Source organism: Anolis carolinensis, chromosome 4, assembly GCF_035594765.1.
Source record: "Anolis carolinensis isolate JA03-04 chromosome 4, rAnoCar3.1.pri, whole genome shotgun sequence".
Classification (NCBI taxonomy): domain Eukaryota; kingdom Metazoa; phylum Chordata; class Lepidosauria; order Squamata; family Dactyloidae; genus Anolis; species Anolis carolinensis.
The window spans coordinates 89,623,431-89,650,769 of record NC_085844.1 but is presented as its reverse complement, the minus strand read 5'-3'; the positions used below and the strand labels follow the sequence as shown (position 1 = coordinate 89,650,769).

Sequence of the window (27,339 nt, the reverse complement as noted above, 5' to 3'; positions counted from 1 at the left end):
AACTGAAAGTTACTTGGGAAGGCCAAGAGCTCGAACACTGTTTCCATCCTAAATACCTTGGTGTCACCTTAGACCGAACACTAACATATAGGAAACACTGCATGAACACCAAGCACAAAGTAGCTGCACGCAATAACATCCTGCGGAAACTGACTGGCAGCGCATGGGGTGCAGACCCACAAGTAATAAGAACATCAGCCCTGGCCTTGTCTTTCTCAACTGCAGAGTATGCCTGTCCTGTTTGGCACAAGTCTGCCCATGCAAAGCAGGTGGACATAGCACTGAATGAAACATGCAGAATCATCACAGGATGCCTTAAACCTACACCTGTTGATAAGCTCTACAAGTAAGCTGGCATTGCCCCTCCTGACGTGCGACGGGAAGTTGCTAACGGTGAGAGAAAAAAGGTCGAACATTGTGAAAGCCACCCACTGCATGGCTATCACCCTCCTCCCACCAGACTCAAATCAAGGAAGGGCTTCATGAGAACCACCACTCCTCTTGATGTTCCTCCAGCAGCAGCAAGGGTGTCTCTCTGGGCAGCTAAACCTGGCAATTCTAACTGGATGGCCCCCCAAGAGGGTCTTCCTCCAGGGGCAAACCAAGAATGGGCAACTTGGAAGTCCCTGAACAGACTCAGAAGTGGAATGGGCAGATCAAAAGACAACTTGGCAAGGTGGCACTACCTGGAGGAATCCTCCACCTTGTGTGACTGTGGAGCTGAACAAACAACTCCGCATATGTATGCTTGCCCACAATGCCCTGCCTCATGCATGGAGGAGGAGTTGTTTAAAGCTACAGACAATGCGGTTGCTGTTGCCCACTTTTGGTCCAAAACTATTTAGTTGCTTGTGATTTGTTCTTTTTTTAAAAAATTTCCATTATTTGAAATGTATTTGTTGTACAATGCTTTTGACATGAAATAAATAAGTAGCAGACTTCCCGATCCCTAGATCCAGGACTCATGAAGGGCTGCCAACCCTGTGTTTCTTCTGTAAGCAATAAACAAGTTGTGGCCATTTGTTATCCCAACACTGTGTGTGTGTCTCTTCATTGGGTTTATTAGTGGGAGGCTAAACATTCCACGTGGCTTCTAAAATGCTTTCCCTCATCTAGTTCCAAATAATCTTTTAATATTGAAGCAAGGGACAGTAGAAATAACTTTCTAAAAGCTTACTAAACACCCAAATCAAATGTGCTGAAAAAATTCTCAAGCCTTCTGGCAAGTGTTTAGACATATTTTCCTGAACTCTCACATTTTCTCTGAAAAGAAGTGAATGCTTGTGCATAGGTTTAGTGCACATAACTAAATATGAATAAAATGGCATATAGTTTGTGGGGAGTACAACTGCATTTCTCCCATGAAAGTGGAAAAAACATGAATATCTCATGCCACTATTGACCCTATCTGCTATGCTCCCATAGGGAAGAAGACATAGACTGGTGCAGTGTTTCATTTACTCTGTGCATCTCTTTTCATGTTTCTCTTCCTGCATGATGCAAGTGTTTGTTTCACCTGGGTAAAGGAAAGGAGAGACTGGATGGAATAGAAAAAGAAAACAAGGAGGAGTTAAAGAATTGGCCTTGATCTCATGCATGTCTGAAACATCATTTACCTGGAAGATACAGTTCTTCCTCTTCTTCCGGTGTGCAACACATTTCTGTGCCCCCTCCTCCCATTTCTCCTTTCCTTTCTCAGGTGAAACACACTTTCTCAGAAAAAGGAGGATAAGCCAGTTTGTTCTATTACTTGCATGCCATGACTATCTACTTCACCCAGGCAAGAGAAGGAAAATATCAGGCAGAACAGAAACAGGAAAGAGGATTCCACCTGAACATCAGGAAGAACTTCCTCACTGTGAGAGCTGTTCAGCGGTGGGACTCTCTTCCCCGGACTGTGGTGGAGGCTTTTAAGCAGAGGCTGGATGGCCATCTGTCGGGGGTGCTTTGAATGCGATTTCCTGCTTCCTGGCAGGGGGTTGGACTGGATGGCCCATGAGGTCTCTTCCAACTCTACTATCTATGATTCTATGATTCTATGACACACACAGCAAACAGGAAGAAAAGGGAGAAACAGTCACAATAATTATTAGTTATGTATGTTCTAAAACTGCAAAGAGAAAGAAACTTACGTGTACATGCTGGAGGAGGTTGCCAGCCTTTAGCAGTGCAGAAAGAGGTTTCACTTTTACGATATCCTTCGTCACAGAATGTCTCAATTTGCTCTTGATATTGGTACAGTGATTTCTTTGGTTGAATGTCCCCATTATCAATTTGTGGTTGTTGGCAGACAATACCTATATAATGAAACATAAATACAGTTGACACTTGACCAATAAACAAGTTAGGAACATGTTTCTCTGTTAATCATCACTTATTAGAGGCCATATTCTTACTGTGCCTCCTGTGGGAAATTAAAATATCTCATTTTATGTTGCTTGGAGTAGAATAGACAAAAAGTATTCCACAGTTAAGAATGCAAATCAAACTGAAGAGAAACTGAAATCACAAGCTAGGTTCAGTCTAAATCAGAGTTAGTCAGCTTTTAGTATGTGCTGTATTCCTTTCTGAAAATAAAGCTTGGTGTGTCCTTGAGGAACTACCAATGCTTGATGTGTTTTTGCGGAATTACCAATGTACATCCTTTCCCCCTCAAGGGCACAAATATGATTTTCAAATGTATAGATTCAGATAGAGAATCCTATAGAATTATGGATCACATACCTACCAGGCTGCAGGAGTTGTTATGTGACATCACATTACTACAAACTCTTGACTACACATGATAGGCAAGACATTTGCGATTCTAAGAATTTTTATGAACATGCTCCCTGCCTCCAAAGAATATAGAATGCTAGAATTCTGATGATGACAATTGAATATTAAAGAAAGTGGCTTTGCTGCGAATGTTCAATTATTTAACAACATTTTAATAATTGAACATTCAAAAAGCAGTTTTCCCAAAACAAAAAATTAAAAAATATGGGATCCTGAGCAATAAATTCATTGGGAGCTATTTTAACACTGAAATAGAGAACTATGGAATTTGTGGGGCATCGCTTCTCGGCCTTTTGGTTACGATCAAGTGGAAGTGGTGGGGCTTTTTAAAGGAGACAAATTTGATCACAATAGCTGTTAAAACTTTAATCAATCAATTGAACATTCATATGAAAAAAGACTAAGGATACATCCACACTATAGAATTAATACAGTTTGATATCCTTTTAATTGCCAAGGCTAATAGGAGGCATTGAATGTTTGCCATTGTATGTTGGAATCTGCCCTGAGTCCCCTCGGAGAGATAGGGCGGAATATAAATTATTATTATTATTATTATTATTATTATTATTATTATTATTATTATTATTATTAGAAACACAACAAGATGAGTACACAGCAGACACTCTGCTGGCTGCTGTATTGGATCACACGTCGGACACTTCCCAAGTGTCTAGGACAGTATGATGTATCGGTGAATAATGCACGCAGATCCCAGTAAGGTGGCCTTCTGCAGCTGGCAGATGGTAATTTTGTCAGCGCCGATTGTGTTTAAGTGCAGGACAAGGTCTTTAGGCACTGCACCCAGTGTGCCGATCACCACTGGGACCACCTTGACTGGCTTGTGCCAGAGTCTTTGCAATTCGATCTTTAAATCCTCATATTGTGTCAGCTTTTCCAGTTGTTACTCTTCAATCCTGCTGTCACCTGGGATTGCAACATCGACAATCCATACTTTGTTTTTTAACACGATTGTGAGGTCAAGAGTATTGTGCTCCAAAACTCTGTCTGTCTGAATTCGGAAGAGTAGCTTGACATGTTCATTCTTTGTAACTTTTTCTGACTTGTGATCCCACCAGTTCTTTGTCACAGGCAGATGGTACTTGTGGGGTAAGTTCCAATGAATCATCTGAGCAATGGTGTTATGTCTCTGCTTGTAGTCTGTCTGTGTGATCTTCTTGCAGCAGTTGAGGATGTGATCTATTGTTTCATCTGCTTCCTTGCAGAGTGTACACTTGGGATCTGCCGTCGACTTTTCAATTTTGGCTTTGATGGCATTGGTTCTAATGGCTTGTTCTTGGGCTGCCAGAATCAGGCCCTCCGTCTCCTTTTTCAAAGTTCAATTTGTGAGCCACAGCCACGTTTTTTCTTTGTCAGTTTGGCTCTCAATTTTTCCCAGGAACTGTCCATGGAGAGCCTTCTTTTGTCAGATTTCTCTTCTGCTCTGGATTGTGTTTTTACAGTATTCGCCCTTTGTATTCAGATAGAGAATCCTATAGAGTTATGGATCACATACCTACCAGGCTGAAGGAGATGCTATGTGGCCCCCTGCCAACGACTAGGCGGCACCCAATGGGGGATTATTATTATGATTATTATTAATAACATCCTTTTAACTACTCTGTTCTGAAGCTCTATTGAACAAGTTCGTAGCCGCTGATGTATTTGTTACTGTCCAGACTATTGCTTTGATGACATTGATTTTATGTTACTATCTTGTTCTAATGTTGTTTAATTTTATTGAGATATGTTTAATATATGTTGGGTTTTAATCTATGTTGAATTGGGCTTGTCCCCATGCAAGCCGCCATGAGTCCCTCCGGGGAGATGGAGGCGGGATACAAAAATAAAGTTATTATGATTATAATTAAGGCTCAGAGTAGTGAAATCCTGTGATTTGAGGTTTGGTGAAACATCAACACTCTTTGGCAGAGAAGTTAAAAGACCTTGTAAAATTACAATTTCCACGATTCCATAGCACTAAGCTGTAACAGTTAAAGGGGTGTCTGCATTAATTCTACAGTGTAGAGGCACCATAAGAAGAAGACAAATGTTTTAGGGCATTAAGCAATTTCCTTAAAAATAAAAAGGACATAATTCTGGACAAATTCTATTTTATCCTACAAGAGAATTTTACCTTTGTCTTAATTAAGTTTCTTTTACTAAAATGCATCTTGTAGACATTTATTAAGTAAGAAATTCCCACTGAATACAATGGAACCTTCTTACAACTAAATATATGTGAGGGTGAACTGTAACCATAGATACCATTTAGTTTAGAAACATACAGACCTATACATTCAACTCTGGTGTTCCATCCATCTCGCGTGCATGTTGCTTCATCTCTATCTACAGGTTTATATCCATCATTACAGGAAATTTGTATCCGTTCACCATTCTGGTAAATGGGCTTTGAATTTCTTATTCTCCCATGGGCAATATTAGGTGGTTCACATGTTATTTCTATTGTAAAATATAAACAAACATTATTTAATAACAGCTTATGTAATTAGAACCATAGATCTGGAAGAGACCACAAGGACCATCCAGACTCTGGTTAAAAACCTCCAGAGAAGGAGATTCCACCACACTCCGAGGCAGCTTGCTCCACTGTCAAACAGCTCTTAACATCAGGAAGTTCTTCCTAATGTTTAGATGGAATCTTTTTTCCTCAATTTGAATCAATTGCTCCAGTGTGTACTAGTCTCCAGAGTACCAGAAAACCTCACCCCCTCTTCAAAGTGACATCATTTCAAATATTTAAACATGACTATCATGTTCAGCCCTCTTTTCTCCAAGCTCAACATACCCAACTTCCTCAGCCATTCCCCAAAATCTTGATTTCCAATCCTTTGACAATTTTGGTGGCGATTCTATTATCTGAAGAGAAATGAGACCAGTCACAATGTTTTTCCATTTCCCAAAGTTATTGGTTTGGTAAATCAGCTTAGTTTGGTTAACCCCATGTCAGGCAATGTCAGGAGAGTGTTCCAGGTTTTTGGGGTAGTGTCAACTGCAGGACTGAATTTGATTCAGACCACTCCGCTGTCTAACTGGGGCCTGCCTGCCATCAACTTTTCCCTGTACTGATGAGTACAGGGAAAAGAAGGTGCATCATCAAGTCTTGCCTCCATGGTTACCACAGCCGGTCCAACAATGAGGCGAATTAAGCGGTCGTTTGGGGTGCAAAACATACAAGGGGGAAATCGAGACTAATTTTTCTGTTGATTTGTTGTAAAACATGATGTTTTGGTGCTTAATTTGTAAAATCTTAATGTAATTTGATGTTTAATAGGCTTTTCCTTAATCCCTCCTTATTATCCAACATTTTTGCTTATCCAATGCTTTTATTTTTCAGTGACTGGTTTTTTTTGGGGGGGGGGGTGCCAAAATTCTTTTCGCCTACACTTGAAAAATACCTAGGGCCAGCTCTGATCGTTACTCATGTGACCTTATTACACTTACCAATTTAAGCATCCTAGAATGCTTGCCAGCTAGTTGAGGAATGGATGGGCATGCAGCCCATCACACAACATTCCTCAACTTCTGGCGGAAGCCCCACCCCCAACCAGCATAGAAGCATCCTAGGATGTTTCCTTGTCAACACAGGAAGGCTCCTGTGTTGTACTGGCTTCAGTGGAAAAAGCACATTTCTGACCTGGTTGGGAGATGGTTCCCCCATGTGATGGGGAAAGTGTCGCCGTGCTGGAGCAAAATAGTACAGGGTGTGTATGTGTGTAATAAGGTCCCTAGATAACCAGAGAGCTCTCTGCAACCTCCTGATTATTGCGGACATCTCATACTGACATCAGCAGACACCCACATGACCACGAAGAAGAAGTGAGAGATCAGCTCCTTCTTCCTGGTCACATGGGCACTTTTGCTGATACCAACATGTGTTGCTTGCAATGGCCAGGAGCTCCCATGGAACTCTGCGATCATCTGGGAGCCGCAACAGTGATACAGACAGTAAGGTGACAGTCCAGTTGGGCCAATGTAATCTCAGTCTGGCTGACTGGTTGAACTCTGACTCATTTAGAACACGGCATGAGGCATCCTCCGGGACCAGTCGGGGGCATTTATGCTCTAGATTGGCCCAGATTACCTAGCCAATGCAGGCATGTCTTGTCTCTAGTTTTGTTTTCTCTGAATCTAATATGATTCACAGAAGTATAATGGTGGTGAAGGGCCTTCTTATCATTGTAACTGGAAATAGCTCATATCCTAGGCTAGCAAAATAAAGTATTCTAAATAACTTCCAATCAATAATTTTGAAGATGCATCAAACTCCCACTTCAGTCAACCCCCCAAATCCAAAAAATGAATTGATGGAAATAAATTCAAATAATCTCTATAAAAATTAAAGAATAAATATTACAGTAGAGTCTCACTTATCCAACATTAACGGGCCAGCAGAATGTTGGATAAGCGAATATGTTGGATAATAAGGAGAGGTTAAGGAGAAGCCTATTAAACATCAAATTAGGTTATGATTTTACAAATTAAGCACCAAAACATCATGTTATACAACAAATTTGAGAGAAAAAGTAGTTCAATATGAAGTAATACTACGTAGTAATTACTGTATTTAGCACCAAAATATCACGATGTATTGAAAACATTGACTACAAAAATGCATAGGATAATCCAGAATGTTGGATAAGCGAATGTTGGATAAGTGAGACTCTACTGTACTTTTAAATATGACTTTCTTTTATCCAATTAGTAGTATTAAACAATGGAACAAATCTCCTTTAATCAGGGATTCCGGATTGCTGATTATCTTTCTGCCCACTCCACTAACCTACACACGTTGGTACTTCTGGACTCCAAGTTCCATCAGAAGTACAAACTATTTGATTGGAGCCTTTGATTTTGAAGCGATCATTACATTCAAATTGTAGTAGGTGGCCATAAGGAAAATCTTGGTCCAGATCCATTATGCCAGTCATAAGGATTCTTCCATTTTTTGGTTCTCTTACAGGGAAGCACTTTGTTACTGGAAAAAAGGTAATATTATCATCTAAGGTTTAGCAAGATATTTTTCAGATATAAATATGGCAGATATGACAGAGAGAAAAGCAAAGCAATGGAAGTAGTTTAAAAGATTATTACTAAAACTTTAAGATAGTTTTTTATTCAAACCCTCTTTGTGAGAATCATATTATCAGTAAATACTCTAAAGATATCAGATCCCCTCTGTTCTTAGAAAGTAAGAAGGCTCAGTCCTGGTCAGTACTTGGATGGGAAACTGCCACAAGGCTATATTTTACAGGAAGGAATTGGTTTAAATCCACACCTTTCCATAAATGGACAAGCAAAGTGAAGGCAGATACATAGACATCTTGATAAGTAATGTCTTATCAAGTTCTGTTTAATTTAAGATTTCCATTTTAGTTGTTTCTCACAGTCCTAATCAAGAAAATGTTGTCCAGGGATTTATACTGTTTATTCTAAACCAGAGATGGGAAATTGTCACAGGGCCCAAGACAACAATTGGCCCAAGACAACAATTCGGAAAACCCCACTTCCTGTATTGTATACGCTGGAGTTACACTTAAAAAATCATAGTAGGTGGCTAAAAGGAAAATCTTGGTCCAGATACATTATTCTGATACATTACACACAAATTCAACTTAAGAACAAATCTACAAAACCTATCTTGTTCATAACTTGTGGACTGCATGTAGTGATAGATGCCAGGAACTATATTGTAGCTAATATTGCATATTGGAAGTCTTACATAAAATAATCACTGCACCTTAAGCTTTAATTAAAATAGTTCTACATTTTACTGAGTCATAAAATAATTCATTGATTCATCCTTTTAAAGTTTCCATTACCCGCCCCCGCCCCCGCCCCCGCCCCCTTCCTGAAGCAAGCTCAGCAAATAGAAAAAAAGATCTTATTTTTAAACTCTAGTGAACAGGGATTTTCATGCTTTCTCCAACACTTCCAAAACAAACTGTTTCAACCTCCCGAAAAGCAACCTGGAAGAATCTTGAGCTCTCTGGAGGATTTTCAGGGGATATGCTTTAGAACACAGAAGACAACAGTAAAGTTTATTCAACTCTCGTGTAAACTGACAAGAGTTTTTTTTTTTTTTTTTTGCTTCTTTGAATTAAATCAGTATCTTGGAAAGGATACTTACTTTCACAATGAGGAACATCATTACTCCATCCATCTGCCCGGCATTCTCGGTAATTTGTATGACTGAGCATTTTATAACTGTAAGATCAAAAAGGGCAAACATTTTAATAGTCACAAGTCAAAATATCTAACAATATGAAACATTGTGAGGCCATCCCTGAATCCCTCTTTAATGGACAATTATTGAAAAGTGTCCAAGCTTCCCTTTTATGGGTTTAATCTGGATTGTTTTAATAGTAAAGTTGTTTAATACTGTTTTAGTATTTGTATATTGGTATATTTTAACTTGTACTGAAATGCTTTTAGTTGTGAGTCGCTTTGAGTCTCCATATGGAGAGAGAAAGCGGGACATAAATAAATATAAATAATAATAATAAATATGAAATCCAGCATATCTATCTTGTTTGCTGTGTCATAATAAAATAATAATAATAACAATAATATGCTCCTTATGAGAATCATGTGTTATTTATTTTCAAGAGTTAAATGGCATGCCTACTTCATTATTTTCACTTGTGGATAATTATGTGAATGGCCAGCTTGGCTGGATGGTTTTGGTTTTTTTTTTTTTTTAAAGTATTGGAGCAAGACAAAAACCCATAGCTGAACCAAACAAAATAGAGGTATTCTTAATTAATCAAAGAGTAAATTGAAGAAGAGTGAAAAGTATAAGAAATTCTGCTAGGAATCATTGGAATTTATTACACAATGCAGACAAATCAGCATTGCAATTAGATTCATCTTTGGTGGCAATATCTATCACTTGTTGTCAAGTGCATCCTGCTGTCAGTCCACCTCCTCTCCCCACCCCCCGTGATTCTCCCATCCTTAGCTAACAGGCCAAACTTATCTATAACTTCCAATCTTGCAATGTTCCCGTGACCTACCTTGGCATGAGTGCCTTCCACTTCTGTGCTTGCATGTCAGAAATAAAATATTATCTGGGGTGGGAATCTTCTTCTCGCCCCCTGTCCCCCTCTCCTTCACTATTTCCATGCTGGCTGCTTTTCCTTTTATTTTACTGTTTTTGCTGTTTTTCTCATAGATAGCATTTCAGGCAAACATAAGCAATCCCAAGCCACCCTATGACTACAAGGAAAGCTCTACTGCCCCTCAAGTCATTGATATTTCCACCAAAAGCCTTTTTATCATAGACCCTGACAAAAGCATCATTTTACTACTGAATTCCTCACCCAAAAACCATCCCCATCCAGATCTATGGAAATTTTTGACAGTATTATGAAAGTGGGATTTTGGAAGATTTGGTTTTTAGGAGGACTTGGATAAATAAGTTTCTAAAAGTAATCAAAATAATATTAGCTTGGGACTGCACTAATAATAATAATAATAATAATAATAATCCCCCCCGCAGGTGCCACCTTGACGTGGTGGGGGGGGGGGGCTTAGCTGCTCCAATGATGACTGAGGGCTGTGCTGGCGGTAGTGTAACTACCGGCAGGTCCAACCAAGCCAGAGAGGCCTCAGCTGAGGAGCACAACCAAGAGCACCTAACCCATTAGCATTATGGAGAATCAAACCCAAACGAAGTCTATACTGGCTTGGTCGTCGCCCAGGATAAAAAGGACCGCGGTGGATGCTGCTGATTCTGGACATCCATCGACAAGTGGGCTACGGAATCATCAAAACCCAAATGAACAGTCACAGAAGCGGCAAAAATATACAATGCCAGAAAACTGCACAATTATGAAATGCTACTACAAATCTGAACCTCAAAGGCGTGGCTACCAAAAAAGGATGCATCAGCTATGGAAACAAGAGTACCCTGACTCAAAGATAACAGAACCCCAACTGGCTGACCAATGAAGATTCATAATCAGAAACAAAATGTTCAGTGAAGTTGAACTCGAAGAAATCCAGAAAATTTGCAAAGCAGATTACCATCAGACCACAGCAGAGACAGCAGCAGAGACTCCAGCAACACTTGGAATGGTGGAACAGATTGAACCAGAAGAAAGTGTGGAGCTTTTGCAAGAATTTGAGGAACCAGCACTTGAAACATCTGTTGAACCACCAGGAACCTGGAGAGCAAGACAACAAGAGCTCAAGAATAAGATCATGGCTCATGCTGCAGCAAATGCAATAAGAAAGCGGCTCCCAACTCTAAAAACAGTGCCCAAGAGACACCTGGCGCCTCTCATGGAAGATGTGAATGCAGTACTCTCCACTGTCCAAATAACATCAATTGAACAAACAAACCAGTTTGCCTACAGTGCAGCAGTGATAGTAACAGAAGAACTTGGGCTCCTACAACCAAGGCAGCCCCAAAGAAAATCGACTGGAAACCAAAGTGGAAGGTCAGGCTAGAGTTGAAAATCAAGAAACTTAGATCAGATGCAAGTAACCTGAAAAATATGAAAGAGAGGAAACTGAAGAATGACAAAATCAAGCAATACCTGACCCGAAAGTACTGGCTGAACACCAGAAAAATTGAAGAAGCTTTGGAAATCGTGAAAGAACAAATTACAGCAACAGCCAGAAAAATTGAAATGTATAAAGCCAGAATCATCCAGTACATCCCCTCTGCTTTTCATTATCGCCATGATCCCTCTGTCAACAATCTTACAAAAAAACAAAAAAAACAAATCTCAGCTATCAAATATCTAAGAATTCTCACAAAATTTCACATTTGATGTACATGGATGACCTGAAGCTATATGGGAAAACGGAAACTGAAATCCAGTCTCTGACCAACACTGTCCGAATTTTTAGCACTGATATCAACATGGAGTTTGGTTTGGACAAATGTTCGACAGTGGCATTGAAGAAGGGAAAAATCATTGAAAGTGAGGGCATAAATATGCCCAATGGCCAAACAATAAAGTGTCACCAGCCAGAGGCCTATAAATATCTGGGCATACTACAGCTGGACAACATCAAGCATGAACATGTGAAAACTGTGGTCAGCAAAGAATACACACAAAGGGTCAGAAAAATTCTCAAAAGCAAGCTTAATGGAGGCAACACCATCAATGCCATAAACACATGGGCCATACCTGTCATAAGATATACTGCTGGCATTATAAATTGGACACAGGTGGAACTGGACAATTTGGAAAGAAAAACAAGAAAACTCATGACCATTCATCATTCCCTGCACCCTTGCAGTGATGTTGACCGGCTATATCTGCCTAGAAGATCAGGGGGCAGAGGACTCTTACAAGTAAAACAAGCAGTCAAAGAAGAAGAACATGCCCTGGCAGAATATGTCAAGCAAAGTGAAGAACCTGCTTTGATTGAAGTCAAAAATCAGAAACTCCTCAAAACACAGCAGACAAAAAACCAGTACAAGAAAACCGCACTACAAACTAGAGCTGACAGCTGGCACAACAAAACATTGCATGGAAAGTTCCTTGACAAAATTGAAGGAAAAGCTGATAAGGAGAAGACCTGGCTCTGGCCCACGAATGGGACCCTGAAGAAGGAGACAGAAGGCCTGATCCTTGCAGCCCAGGAGCAAGCCATCAGAACAAATGCAATTAAGGCCAAGATTGAAAAATCAGCTGATGACCCAAAATGCAGACTGTGCAAGGAAACCGACGAAACCATTGATCATATCCTCAGCTGCTGTAAGAAAATCGCACAGACAGACTACAAACAGAGGCACAACTATGTGGCCCAAATGATTCATTGGAACTTATGCCTCAAGTACCACCTCCCAGCAGCAAAGAACTGGTGGGATCACAAACCTGCAAAAGTATTGGAAAATGAGCACGCAAAGATACTGTGGGACTTCCGAATCTAGACTGACAAAGTTCTGGAACACAACACACCAGACATCACAGTTGTGGAAAAGAACAAGGTTTGGATCATTGATGTTGCCATCCCAGGTGACAGTCGCATAGATCAAAAACAACAGAAAAAACTCAGCCGCTATCAGGACCTCAAGATTGAACTTCAAAGACTCTGGCAGAAACCAGTGCAGGTGGTCCCGGTGGTGATGGGCACACTGGGTGCCGTGCCAAAAGATCTCAGCCGGCATTTGGAAACAATAGACATTGACAAAATCACCATCTGCCAACTGCAAAAGGCCACCCTACTGGGATCTGCACGCATCATCCGAAAATACATCACACAGTCCTAGACACTTGGGAAGTGTTCGACTTGTGATTTTGCGAAATGAAATCCAGCATATCTATCTTGTTTGCTGTGCCATACAACGTTGTTGTGTTGATGATAATAATAATAATAATAATAATAATAATAATAATAATAATAATAATAATAATATCCCATTTTATCTCTCCTGCAGGAAATTCAAACTGGCTTAACAAAAAAGCATTAGCATTCAGCTGATTTACTAGGGCTTTATGATGAGATCCCTAGATGAAGGTTTAGAGGACATGCTTATCAAATGTGGAGATGACACCAAATTAGAAAGGATAGCTAATACTCCAGATTAGAGTGCTCTGCCAAAACAAACAAAATGCATTTCCACAAAGAGAAATGCAGGATATTGCATTTAGGCAGAAACAATGTAGTGAACAGACACAGTATGGGTGACACCTTGCTTGACAACAGTGCATGTGAAAAAGATCTTGGTGGGCCACAATGTGATGTAGCAGCCAAAAAAGCCAATGGGATTTTGGGTTGCATCAAAAAGACTATAATGTCTAGAAAGGAAGTAATGGTGCTTCTGTATTCTGATTTGGTCAGACCTCATCTAGAATACTGTGTCCAATTCTGGGCACCAAGTCTTAATATATGATGACCAACTCTCACATTGGTCATCATATATTAAGACCTGAAAATAGTTTTCAGCTCTGTTAGAATTGTACAATTATTATTCAGCAAAGAAATTGCCCTGTAATTTTTGAGATTTTTTTTACATCACAGTACTTTTTCTGTATTAAGCATCTAGCATCTTTAACTTGAATTTATCATCTGTTGTAATTGCACAATAACTCATCTTCCAGTCTTATAGCTGTTAACCTACCCAGTTCTGCTGCCTCGCTTATCATTTCAACAGCATTCACCATTTCACCATTCATAATAATCCATCCTTAGTTCTTCTTTTATCAAGTTATCCATCGTAAAAATAATTACATAAGTAATTACATATGTAAAAAATTACATAAGTTTTAATAAAACTAATGATTTATATACATTATTATGAACTCGATCTTTATGATGACAAAGGAAGGAGGAAGAAGAAAGAGATTTACCCTTCCTCGCATCGATACTCAACACGAGCACCAAAAGAAAAATCTTCTCCTTCAACAAGCTCAAAAGAGCCAGATTCGATATCTCCAGGATGTCCACAAGGTTTTTCTGAAATTTTAAAATGAAGCACATTATTCAATATAAAACACGTTGTTAGAAAATGAGACATTTTGGAGCCAAGCAAAGTATAGGAATGATGAAAGAGGATACTAATTTTGTTATTATAATACTAAAATATTGAAGTAACTGGAGGGCTAAGCGATCATTCATATTATTATAATAGCATGCTGTTTAAGATCCTAAAGTTTTTAATTCTTAAATAATCATACATATGGCCCTTCACATTCACAGGAGTTGGGGTTTAGACAATTGAGAATATAATGGAAATGGGTTGTGGCTGCCTAGCAGATCTGGGGGACTCCTCAAAGGTTGGAGAATGTGCCCTACAGCCACCCCAAAAAAGTTCGGTGCTGCTACATACACATTCACACATGGCAGCCCATGCCTTGAGAGGAAGGGGAGATGAGTGATCATAACGGCTGCTCTCCTCCTATAGCTTGGAGTCACTGCAAACACATCAACATAGCACTCCCCTGCCTCAGGAGAGAAGAATGGGTGAGGGTGGCAGCTATCAACCCTTCCTATAGCTAGAACTACTTTGTGAATGTTACATGCACATTCACATAGCAGAAATACTATCACCAACCAACTCCTGAAGTCTACACAATGGATATCTTCCCAAGTTGATTGGCAAAAGATATGCCCCCCCAGTGAAAAATCCCAGGAAGAGTGGGGCAGCAGAAATGTCTAGATAGAGATCATTGGTACTCTACTCACATGAAGCTGAAGGTCACTGTTCCTATATTCACTCAGTAGCCCCAGACCTCTAGATGGACTTGGCATCAGTCATGGCAATCACTGTTGTTCCTTCCCCTGAAGCCCAAGCTGAATGTGAATGTAGCAGCTTCAGATTTAGGGGATGGGGTTGAAGGGCTGGTGGCAAACTCAAAAATGTGGCAGGCCAATTTTATATATGGCCTTCCCATTTGAGAAGAGCCATCTGGCTTAGGCATGTGCAATAAATTAAAAAAAAGGTTCAAAAGAGCTTACAAAACTGGGAGACACTGGTGCTTTGTTTCTAAAGTGTTTCTAAAGTATCCTTAGTGAAAAATTCATTACTATAATGAGACTAACAAAATTTCATTACTATTTCATTATAGTAATTGTGCATGCACATGAATTACTATAATTGGGGAAACTTCAGGGGCTCCTATATCCTTCATTTTGAAAGCTATTGGAATGAAACCTACTACAATAGCAGAACACATTCACCACTGTTAGCCCACCAAATTTCAGAACATTTTGCTTATCTACAGATTTTTGGGGAATTTTTGAGGAAGTCATAGGGAGGAGGGAGCAAGGTTATTTTCTGCTGCCCTGGAGTCCAGGATGCAGAAGAATGGCTTCAAACTACAAGAAAGGAGATTCTGCCTGAAAATTAGAAAGAACATCCTCACTGTGAGAGCTGTTTGGCAGTGGAACTCTCTGCCCCGGACTGTGGTGGAGGCTCCTTCTTTGGAGACTTTTAAACAGAGGCTGGATGGCTATCTGTTGGGGTGCTTTGAATTTGACTTTCCTACTTCTTGGCAGGGGGTTGGACTGGATGGCCCATGAGGTCTCTTCCAACTCTATAATTCTATGATTCTATGAATTTTCAATTTTTTCTTAAACAACAATTTAAAAAAATCTACAAGTGCTATCTACTTGATTTTTTATGCAATGCACAAGACAACCAGGGCACCAATCCTCAGAAGTTTCAGAAAAATTCACACATCTACAGATTTTTGGGAATTTTAAAAAGTTTAGACAAAAACAATTTATTCCCCCAAAAAGTGACATTAGCAATCCCTTTGAATGTCTGTCTGTCTATATGGCACACAACCACATAATTTCAACTTATCACAGATTTATACTATTACTTACTTTATACTATTACTTTACTTTGCAGATTCAATAATTTTGTTTATTATTATTAGACTGACTCTAATAAGATGGCTGACTGCTGCAGCCCAATTCTGGGAAATGTAGTTTAGCACAGACATATGGCTCCTCACTTCCCAAACTGTGCATGTGCATAATTAAATTATAATTGGGGAAACTTCAGGGCCTCCTACATTCCTCATTTTTAAAGCTATTGAGGTGAAACTTGCTACAATAGTAGAACACATTCACCATTGTTAGCACACCAAATTTCATATGTTTCACTTATCCATGGATTTTTTTTATTTTTCAAAGTTTTTCTAAACAACAATTTTTTTAAAAGAGCTAGCTCCTTGAATTTTCTATGCAATTACACAAGATAACAGGGGATCATTCTCGCCAACTTTCAGAAATACTACACATCTACTGATTTTAGGGATTTTGACACGAAATAAAAATAAAAAAGGGATTTTAAAAAAGTTTTGATAAAAACTCTTTAGGGAGGTACAAATCTATCTCTCCTCTCCTGATTATTGCTTTCTGATCAATACTGGAAAATGTAGTTTAGGGCAGAGCCGTTTGAATTCTTTGGCATTGGGCTACTTCCACTCCCAAACTACATTTCCCAAGTTCTGTGCTGTTCCCAAAAATGCAATGCTCTTCATGCCGAGAAGCCATTAAGTCTTCACACTGAGAAGCCATTAATTTATTGGGGGGGGGGGGGGGGGGCAAAGGAAGCAGGTAGCTTTTCTTATGCTTCCTTTTCACTGGTTTTGCTTGTATTTTTGCCTTGCACTGAATGAAACTGACTTTGGGACCCAAGCTTTACAAAATGAAAATGAAAAAGTATGGCATTCATTTTGAGGGTCACGCAAGGGCTTCAGAATAGCTTCCGATTTACAAAACTTTTTATTTTCTTACAAATTCCAACTCATCTGTTTTTTTTTTTCCCGCACACCTCTATGGCTTATAATGCTCATCTGAAGGGACTGAGTAAGGCTTTCCTGCTTCTTAGCGGGGGGTTGGACTAGATGGCCCTTGAGGTCTCTTCCAACTCTACTATTCTATGATTCTATGATTCTATGCTTATGTCATATAGAAAATGTACATATCAAGTAGCAAGAAGGTTTACCATCAATCAATCAGTCATGTTAGTAGTAGCATATTTTTCCCCAAGTTTGGGACTTAAGAATGAAATAGATAAATGCAAAAATTAACAGTGAACATATTTTTTTAAAAAATCTTGTGTTACTTTTGTTGAATAAGTTGGTTGGATGTTGTAAGTTATCTTGAAAGCCGTCTTTGGTCTCATATTAAGAGAAAATCAGGATATAAAAAATCAACAAACAAACAAATTACAATGTGTTGTTGAAGGCCTTCATGGCCAGAATCACAGGGTTATTGTGTGTTTTCCGGGCTGTATGACCATGTTCCCGAAGTATTCTCTCCTGACATTTCGCCCACATCTATGGCAGGCATCCTCAGAGGTTGTGATGTATATATATACCTCACAACCTCTGAGGATGCCTGCCATAGATGTGGGCGAAATGTCAGTAGAGAATACTTCTGGAACATGGCCCTACAGCCCGGAAAACACACAACGAACAAATTATAGATTTAAAATGTTAAGAAAAGGGACTTCATGGTGCTGATCCCATAGTGCTTGCTTATACCTATAACTGAATTCTTCAATTACTTGATGGCTTACTTTTGCATCCAATGAATGGTGGTGTTTCAACCCATCTTCCATTATTGCATTTCAATCGAAAGCGTCCAACTTTTATATACCCAGGTCGGCAGTTGTACAGAACATATTCATTATGTGAATAGGACTCTTTGGTTGTCAGATCTGCAGGTTCTTCCCTTTCTCTTCTAGGTGGTGGCCCACAGTCATTCTGAGCTATAAATAAATGAAAAACCAGAAATATCTATAATAAATCAGTTCTTATTCTTTCCTCATTCATTACAAAGACAATAGCACTCCAGGGAATCAATAATAAAAGGAAAATGGAGGAGAAAACAGGCTAGCTGAGGCAACACTAGCACTTTCCATTCTCTGTGAATGCCCTGCAACTCATATAAAAATATCTAATTGGGGCATCTAAAGGGGTAGAGAAAGAATGGGAACGAATTTGGACAATACGTTTAAAATATACATATGCATCAGACTTAAAAGAAAATTGGCTTAAGATGCTTCATCGCTGGTATATTACACCTAAAAAATTGGGGATAATGTATAAAAATGTAGACAAAAATGCTGGAAATGTAAACGACAAGAAGGGTCATGTTACTACTTGTGGTGGACTTGTGAAAGAACAGAGAAATATTGGAAAATGGTTCATAACGAATGCAAAAAAAAAAAAAAAACTACAGGTAGACTTCCCAATGAAACCATAAAAATTTATTTGTTAGGAATGTTTGATTTTGAGCTCTTTAAGGACCCCAATAAGGATAAATTGTTCACTTCTGTTTTTTTGCAACTGCAGCTAGAATGGTCTTTACAAAATTTTGGAAATAAGAATTAATCCCAACAAAGACATAACGGTTAGATAAAATTATGGAAATAAAAAATATGGATAAATTGACATTTTTACTAAAACAGAATAATGGAAAGGGAATGAAAATGACAGACTGGACAAACTTTGAAGATTATATAAACAAGAATAAATAAACATTTCAAAGGTAACAGGAGTATTAAAAAGGAGGAAAAGACTAAACTAGTATCAGCATGTGTTCTCTTTTGAGATTTATAGGGATATGGGATAATACCCATATCCTACATTAAGGGCTAAAGGAGGAAAAACGGAAGTCAACTATATATTTTTTTAATTTTTTTAATTTTTTTCTCTCCTTTTTTCTTTTTCTTGTGTGTGTGTGTGTGTGTGTTTTTTCCTATATCTTTGTTCTTCACTCACTCTATCTTTTCACTCACCTTTCCTATCAAGAAAAATTGTTCTCACACTTTCACTGTATACAATATTTGAAACTTCAATAAAAATATTTTTAAAAAAGAAATCAACCCCCCTCCTTTAATAATAATAACTTTTTCATGTATGACAAAAGTTAAGCTTTCGCTTGAATAATGCATACTGTATTTTACACTGCTTTGTTATATATGTCAATAAAGGCTGATTGGATTGAAATTTAATAATAATAACTATAAATTTACAACAGATTTTTACAGATGTTAGCTGGGTTTCAAGCCCCAACCCAGCCCCAAACCCTCCTGGGGAGGATTAATCTAGTCATTTTCCAAGCCTAAAACTGGTTTGGAAGGAAGTTTCCCTCAGGCCAGAGCCAATGCCCATCCAAAGAAGACAATGCCTCCACACCCCTTATAGACGTTTACATTGATAAAATGTTTTGGAGCTCCTACATATAGATTCAGGTTTATACTTTATTAATAAACTAGCTGTGCCCGGCCACGCATTGCTGTGGCTGATGGGAATCATTTGTTGACCAGGTGGAATAGCAGTGAATAGCCTTGCAGACTCAAAGTCTGGCTGTGTTTTCGTTATACGAATCCTTGTTCGGTGAGTTGGAATACAATGGAATAGGCTTGCTGCTTGGAAGGCTGGGTACTTGTGTTGTAAGGAAATGGTTTTTTAGCCATTTGAATTGCACTGAATAGTCTCGCTATTTCAAAGACTGACTGCTTTCTACATAGGGGCATCCTTCATTGGGTAAGTTGAATGGGATGGAATGGGACTTGAAAACCTGAGGGTTTACTATCTAGGGGAAATGTTGCTTGGTCAGGTGCACATGGAGCATTCTGGTTTTGGGGTTTTTTAGGCCCCATGGAGGTTTGTGATGTGTAGTTTTGTTGTATGAACCTTGAGGCATGGATGAGGGGTTGTGCTGCTAAATTTCGAGGTTGTGAGGCATTTAGTTTTGTTGTTTTGTCCGGTGCCGGGATTCCATCATTCTTTTATATATATAAATGATGGGGAGAAGACTCGCATATACATACACAAAAACTGGGGTGCAACCATAGATATATATTCCTGGGCACCAAAAAAACCTGATATGATAGATGAGCTTGGCAGGGGGGGGGGGTGAAAATCCAAAAAGCCAACCTGATATCCAGCTGAGAGAGACTTCCCTTAGGGAAACATGGCCTCTTTAGAGATGAAATTAAGGTAAGAGTATGATAAAGCCATCCAGATGTTTCAGAAATATCAGAAAGGAGATGCACCTCTATGAAATGTATATTGTGTTACATGTTTCCTATTCAGTATGTATATTTGCATATGCTTTTTTGTTTGTTTGTTTGTTTGTTTTTTGTCTCTAGAGCTGGTTCCTATTGTAAACCCCATAATCCCATCCTGGACTTTTTCAGACCATTTTCCAAGTGTTGCCCTTTTCCTCCTGAGCAGATCTTCCAAATGGGCAGTAGCAGTTTTCAATTTTTCCCACCACAAGAGAGACTCCATGCACCTCTAACAGCTCATATCCAATTCAACTATTTCTGAGTCAATCAGAGGAGGGAGTGGGTGAAATACCTTCCCCTGTATTGTATTGTATGTTATGCCAGTTCTTTTGGTGATTACACTGTTTTGACATCCGTCTGGCCATCTGCTTCTTCCTTCAAACTCAATCACAGTTTCGTAGCTTTCAAAATAACATGGCATACCAGACGACAAACCTACACTGCTCCCTTGTGGCAGACAACTGATTTCAGTAACAGTCTGACTTTGCTAGCATAACTGCTCCCATTTCTCAGTCCATTTTTCCACTAAAACACACAGTGTGCGTATTTACACTCATTATTTACAAACATATATTCTATTCATATACTCAGATACACAACTATACACAAATCATTCCCTCACTGCTTTTTTTAACCTATTCATTCACATTGAAACCAGTCCTTCACAAACATTCATAAATATTCTTGGTGAAAGCCATGATATAGGTGGCCAAGCAACGTCAGAATGATCAAGGTGGTAAGTTATTATTGAGGAAACAGACACAAGCTAGGAGAGGCTGCAACAGTTTACTTTTGCCTGAGATGATTGAGAAGGGCAAGACTCTACTCTTTGTTTTTTTTTTGCACCCTGCTCAGTTAATTGGGTATGAAGTATTTTTGCATTTTGCACCCAGTTTGCATCCCCGGTGGTGAAGTGTGTTAAAGCACTGAGCTGCTGAACTTGCAGACTGAAAGGTCACAGGTTCAAATTCCAGGACTGGAATGAGCACCCGCTGTTAGCTCCAGCTTCTTCCAACCTAGCAGTTTGAAAACATGCCAATGTGAGTAGATCAATAGGTACCGCTCTGGCGGGAAGGTAACGACGCGCCATGCAGTCATGCTGGCCACATGACCTTGGAGGTGGCTATGGACAAGGCTGGCTCTTCGGCTTAGAAATGGAGACTGGACTTAATGTCAGGGGAAACCTTTACCTTTTTCATTGATTCAAATAATTTAAGGGCAGTGCATTGAAGATAGAAAAACCAGGACATCAAAAGTGGAAATTTTTAGGGTTCATTGGGATTTTCCCTACCAAATTGGGGGAATGGGCGGTATGAAAGAGGAGTTGCTCATTCAAATATTTCTGGGCCTCTAGAAAAAAGAGCTTCCTCTGCTAGAGGCAGCAGTCAGCCACAGTGATCTAAGCACAGAGAAGGAAAGCAACGTCCTTCCTTGTACCCAAATGTTTCTGTTTCGTATGAAAAAGATACGTGACCCCATTCCCTCCACCCAGTAACACTGAAACATTATGATCTTAGCATACTCTTTATTTATTTTTAAAATGAGAAAGAATGCTGGGGAAACCCCCATATTACCTTAATTGAAAGATAAAAGATAAGGCAGATTTATCCTACTCGCCTTTCCAATAGAAAATAGAGACAATGCTCATACTCTCTCCAATCAGAGGAGCCCCCTTTGTTTTCACTACAACCACAGAGCAGCCAGACATAGCTCTAAATAGAATAGCTGGTATATAGTTATGTCTAGTCCATGGTAGGGATTTAAATCCTCAATAATTTCTTCTTTGTATATGACAATGAAGGAGTCCACCCACCATAGAAGAAAATATGCAATTAACAAGGCTTCTGGAAAAAAGCTCCTTTTTAAAGTTTTTTTTTAACCTGACCACCCCTATTTTTATTTCTTGTTCACTGACTAGCTAGCTTGATGTTTTCAGCAGAATTCATATGTTCTTTCTTACTCTTGCAGAGTTCCCCATTCAGCATACATGGAAGGAAGCTCCCCGCAGTCCAGAAGCAATGCCTATCCAAAAAAGACAATTCACCCACACCCCTTATAGAGGTTCACATTGACAAAATATTTTGGAGCTCCTGAGTCTAGATTCAAGTTTATGCTTTATTAATAAATGGGTGGGGAGAAGACTTACATATACATACACAAAAACTGGGGTGCAACCATAGACATATGTGCAAAAAAGTACAAGCAGATGAGTCTGTCTCCCCTCCTAGCCCTACCAGTTAAAACGAGAGATAAATTTGAATAATCCTACTTTGTCTCACTAAATTCAATCAGGTAAAGGTAAAGGTTTTCCCCTGACATTAAGTCCAGTCCTGTCTGACTCTGGGAGTTGGTGCTCATCTCCATTTCTAAGCTAAAGAGCTGGTGTTGTCCGTAGACACCGCCAAGGTCATGTGGCCGGCATGATTGCATGGAGCGCCGTCACCTTCCCACCGGAGTGGTATCTACTGATCTACTCACATTTGCATGTTTTGAACTGCTAGGTTGGTAGAAGCTGGGGCTAATACTGGGTGCTCATTCTGCTCCCTGGATTCGAACCTGCAACCTTTCGGTCCACAAGCTCAGCAGCTCAGTGCTTTAACATGCTGCACTACTGGGGGATTCAATTCAATCAGACCTATTCCCTAATCAATTTGTTTAGTGACCTCACTACAAAAAAAGGCCCACATATCATGGTGAATCCATGGACTCCCAGTGGAGGGCGTGAAGAACCCATCACTCCACGCCATGCATTGTGCGGCTTGCCTTTGCCTCCATCCCATGGGGGAAAGCATGATTGCCCAGCTTCCCCCATTGCTGGTAAGGCAACATGTGAAGGCTTCCATGTTGCTGCCAGGAGCGGCTTAACCTATACGCAAAGTACGGAAATGTGGAAGGTGCCAACCCCTGGGGGTACAATTGAGGTGCCTGGTTCAGTGCCCAGAGAGAGAGAGGCGGGCAAACAAAAGTTCTAGGAAACAGCAACGCGCCCTGGGTTTCCTCAAGGTGGGCCTTTGCCGGAGGGAGGAAACTCTTCCCTCCGGTAAAGGCCCGGCACTTTGGGGAAATCTCCATGGCTCTCTTCTTCCACACTCACTGAATTTTTTTGGGGGGAGGGCAGCAAAATACTGTTTGCTGGGCCAGCCCTCGTTGCCACAGTGGCAACATATGCTGCTTGCTTTCCCCTTTCTGGATGGAGCCTGACTGGAAGTACACGTGCATCATGTAATGGGCTCCATCCTGAAAGGGAAGAACTAGTGCATACAACAGGACAAGCAGCTCATCTCATGAAGTTGTAGAACTGATTCCTAAGGATCATCAAGCACAAAAAATTATGTATTAAAATGACTCAAATATTCATCTGAAAACTACTATACTTTTACAAAGCTGCCCTTTGCTAGTAGAACTGGCAGTGATACCAGAGCCGGCCCTAGGTATTTTTCAAGTGTAGGTGAATAGAATTTTGGCGCTCCCCTCCCCCAAACTAATCACTGAAAAATAAAAGCGTTGGATAAGCGAAAATGTTGGATAATAAGGAGAGATTAAGGAAAAGCCTATTAAACATCAAATTACATTAAGATTTTACAAATTAAGCACCAAAACATTATGTTTTATAAGAAATCAACAGAAAAACCAGTCTCAACTGCGCCCCCGTATGTTTTGCGCCCCAAGCGACCGCTTAATTCCCCTCATTGTTGGACCGGCTCCGAGTGATACAAATCTATGCAGAGAAACAACGTCTAATAAAAACTCTTTGAGGAAGGGGAAATATGCTTGCAATTGCATTACTCAAGTTCATACTGAAACGTAACAAATATTGTATCTGATTCAATTACAGAATGGAAATCTAAAAGGCTGTAATTTAGTGTTTCGATGTGCATGGTTTCAAGCAACACCAACTTGAAGCATCACCTATCTTTCCATCATTAGAGAGTATAAGGAAAAAAGACAGAAGAAATAAAAGTGTTAATTGCAAGATTATTCCCCCTAAGATCTAATAGTTGTGGCAAGGGGGCTGCATATTAAAAGCCTCATCTGATAACTTTCCCTTAGAATTAGTGGGGTTTAGGATTGGAGTTTGAATGTTCAACCAATTCTATATTATTTCAACATTATAACATATAACATATTTAGCATTCAAAGACTACTTACCATTCAAAGGAGAGCAAAGCACACATAGGAAAAGCAGAGCAGAGGAGCCCAGCAAAGAGCCTGCCATCACAGAGCTTGGATAAGGGCTCCTGCTCTTTCCCAGTATTTTCTTCCCAACTTCTCCCCCAGCCTTTTCAAAGAACACTTTGCCTTTTCTGAATGTTGCAAGGAATGAATTTGTTTAAGCTTTTTTTCTTCAACAGCCACTCCCCCTTTAATCCTATTGCAACACACAGACAACCTTTTCTTTTTTGGCAGGGAAATATGCAAACTATGTAAAAAAGGACTTCCCCAATTTCTCCATTGGCTCTGATCTTCCTGTTTGCTCTCAAGCTCTGGCACTGAGCATCAATGAATAATTTCATTTAGCAAACCCTAACATTGTAGTTTTTGTCTTTTTGATACTACAAGTTGCCTGAAGGAATTCAGTTTTTCTTTGACAAGAATATATAGTTTCATGCCCTATTACTAACCAAACAAAGGATAGTATTACAGCTGGCATTGACAGCTCCAAGTTCCACTTCCCAATAACCTGTACATCAACATTGCCAAATTTTTCCAGTCTTTGCTTCTATGCTTTTAACAGTTGCTTGATCTGTAAATGAGCCCCAGGTGGTGCAGTGTGTTAAAGCACTGAGCTGCTGAACTTGCAGACCGAAAGGTCACAGGTTAGAATCCGGGGAGCGGACTGAGCGCCTGCTGTTAGTTCCAGCTTCTGCCAACCTAGCAGTTTGAAAACATGCAAATGTGAGTAGATCAATAGGTACCGCTCCGGTGGGAAGGTAATGGCGCTCCATGCAGTCATGCTGGCCACATGACCTTGGAGGTATCTATGGACAACACCGGCTCTTTGGCTTAGAAATGGAGATGAGCACCAACCTCCAGAGTCGGACACGACTGGACTTAATGTCAGGGGAAACCTTTACCTTTACCTATGCAAAGCTGCAGGTGCCACTCAGAATTTAGATAACCGACCTGTCTCTCTCAGAAGCTTACTCACAACAGAAAAATGGAAGCCCTGCTTGGCTAAAAGACACGTCATGACTTTCTTCTATTCTGATTAGCTCAATAGTCAGGGCTCATAGGGAAACCCCGTGCGGGCACACAGCTGCCTCTCCGCACTCCACATATAGTCGAAAGAAACAGAAAGCAGTCATTTTCAATAGCCATATGATCTGTTGCCGGGGGGGGGGGGAATGGGTGGCACAGCCTGTGCTGTTATGTCTGGCCAAAATGGTCAAAACATCCAAAACAGCCAGAGCCCGTTTTGAAAAATGCATCCATAAGCAATCCTAGAGATGAACATGACTACAATCCATTTGTTAAGGTTTAAAATTGCAACCTTCCTTGCAATTTGAAGCTCTTTAACATCACCTGTTCTTTTTGGATTGTTTTCAGTAAAGGATATATAGAGAGGCAAACCATTTATGCTGTGCTATCCTCAACATTTATTTATTTATTTATTTATTTATTTATTTATTTATTTACAGCATTTACATTCCACCCTTCTCACCCCGAAGGGGACTCAGGGTGGATCACATTGCACACATAAAGGCAAACATTCAGTGCCATAACATAGAACAGAGACAGAGACAAGACGCAGGCTCGGGCTGGCCTCAAACTCATGAACTCTTGGTCAGAGTGATTTGTTGCAGCTGGCTTACTTTCCAGCCTGCGCCACAGCCCGGTACCACATTGAGGTAATTCAAACACTATGCAAGGTCAGGAAATGACATGTAGAGTTCAGCAGAATAATCTGTTCATCTTTTTTTTTTTTTTTTTTTTTTTGCAAATAATTTTTATTGGGGTTTATCACTAGCGAAACACAAAAACAAACAAACAATAATAATGAAACAACACAAAACAACTTAACCGAAGACACCAGGATAGGGGGGGGGGGAGGGGATAAGGGTAGTGAGGGTGATGGTGGTGTGTGAGTGTATGGGCTGACTTCCATTTATGCATCTTCTTCCATTTATGAATCAGTCTTTAGTTATATGCACTATGTTCTTTAAATAGTCCTCAAAACTAGTCCAGTCGGTAGCTTTCAATATTGTTCCGTTCGTTTTCTTGATCAAAAAAGATAATTGGTCCATATTCTTGATTTCCAGTAGTTTGTCTAACCATAATTCTTTTGTTGGTATCTGTGTGGATTTCCATAATCTTGCAATCACAAGTCTAGCTGCAGTAATAAAAAAAGTGAAGAGTTTGTCTGTATTGGGATCGATCTTATCGTCACAATTGTATAAGCCTAGTAGGAGTAGCTCTGGTTTTTTAATAAATTTAGTTTTTAATATAACATTACTTTCCTCCAATATTGCAGTCCAAAATTTTCCCAATTTTTTACATTTCCACCACATGTGGAAATAGGAACCTGTTTGGGTTTTACATCTCCAACATTTGTTATTCGCGTTTTTGTACATTAAGCCAATCTTTTTTGGAGTTAAATACCACCTGTGTATAAGTTTGAGCCAATTTTCTTTCAGGTCGACCGAGTATGTGTATTTCATTTTCTTATTCCAAATCGATTCCCATTCCTGCATCTGGCCATACCACCCTGAACACGCCCGATCTCGTCTGATAATCTGTTCATCTTAATCATTAAATTTCCAGCAGTGAAGAAACATGTCCTGTGTGCCAAGTGTATGGAAATCTTAAGCAACACCTCATGCTACTTTCAGTCTCTCAGAAGTGTTTTGCTCACTTCCTCATGGGCAGTCTTCATAAGTTTCTTCATGCTTGTGTTTATAGTGCACTGCTATCTTCATTAGTCTCATCATACCAGCAGATGTTCATCCTCATGCAACATAATATCTGCTGACTAAGTCTTTTTGACAAACTGTATTCATGCTAACAGCATTTGCTAGACACAGCAACACTGATATGCAACA

General features: G+C 39.7%; 1 protein-coding gene across 1 annotated transcript in view; it reads right to left on the bottom strand.

Moving 5' to 3' along the window:
• The window catches only part of cfh (complement factor H), a 106,957-nt gene extending 82,334 nt beyond the window's left edge, over positions 1–24,623 (bottom strand). Inside the window, exons 1-7 of the mRNA XM_062980762.1 lie at positions 24,449–24,623; positions 17,798–17,989; positions 14,112–14,217; positions 8,930–9,006; positions 7,583–7,777; positions 5,071–5,241; positions 2,133–2,297 (exon numbers count right to left, since the gene is read on the bottom strand). Of these exons, the coding sequence (XP_062836832.1) occupies positions 2,133–2,297; positions 5,071–5,241; positions 7,583–7,777; positions 8,930–9,006; positions 14,112–14,217; positions 17,798–17,989; positions 24,449–24,515 (973 nt within the window). The 5' untranslated portion in view covers positions 24,516–24,623. The remainder of the gene's footprint in view (positions 1–2,132; positions 2,298–5,070; positions 5,242–7,582; positions 7,778–8,929; positions 9,007–14,111; positions 14,218–17,797; positions 17,990–24,448) is intronic.
• Positions 24,624–27,339: the final 2,716 nt, after the last annotated feature.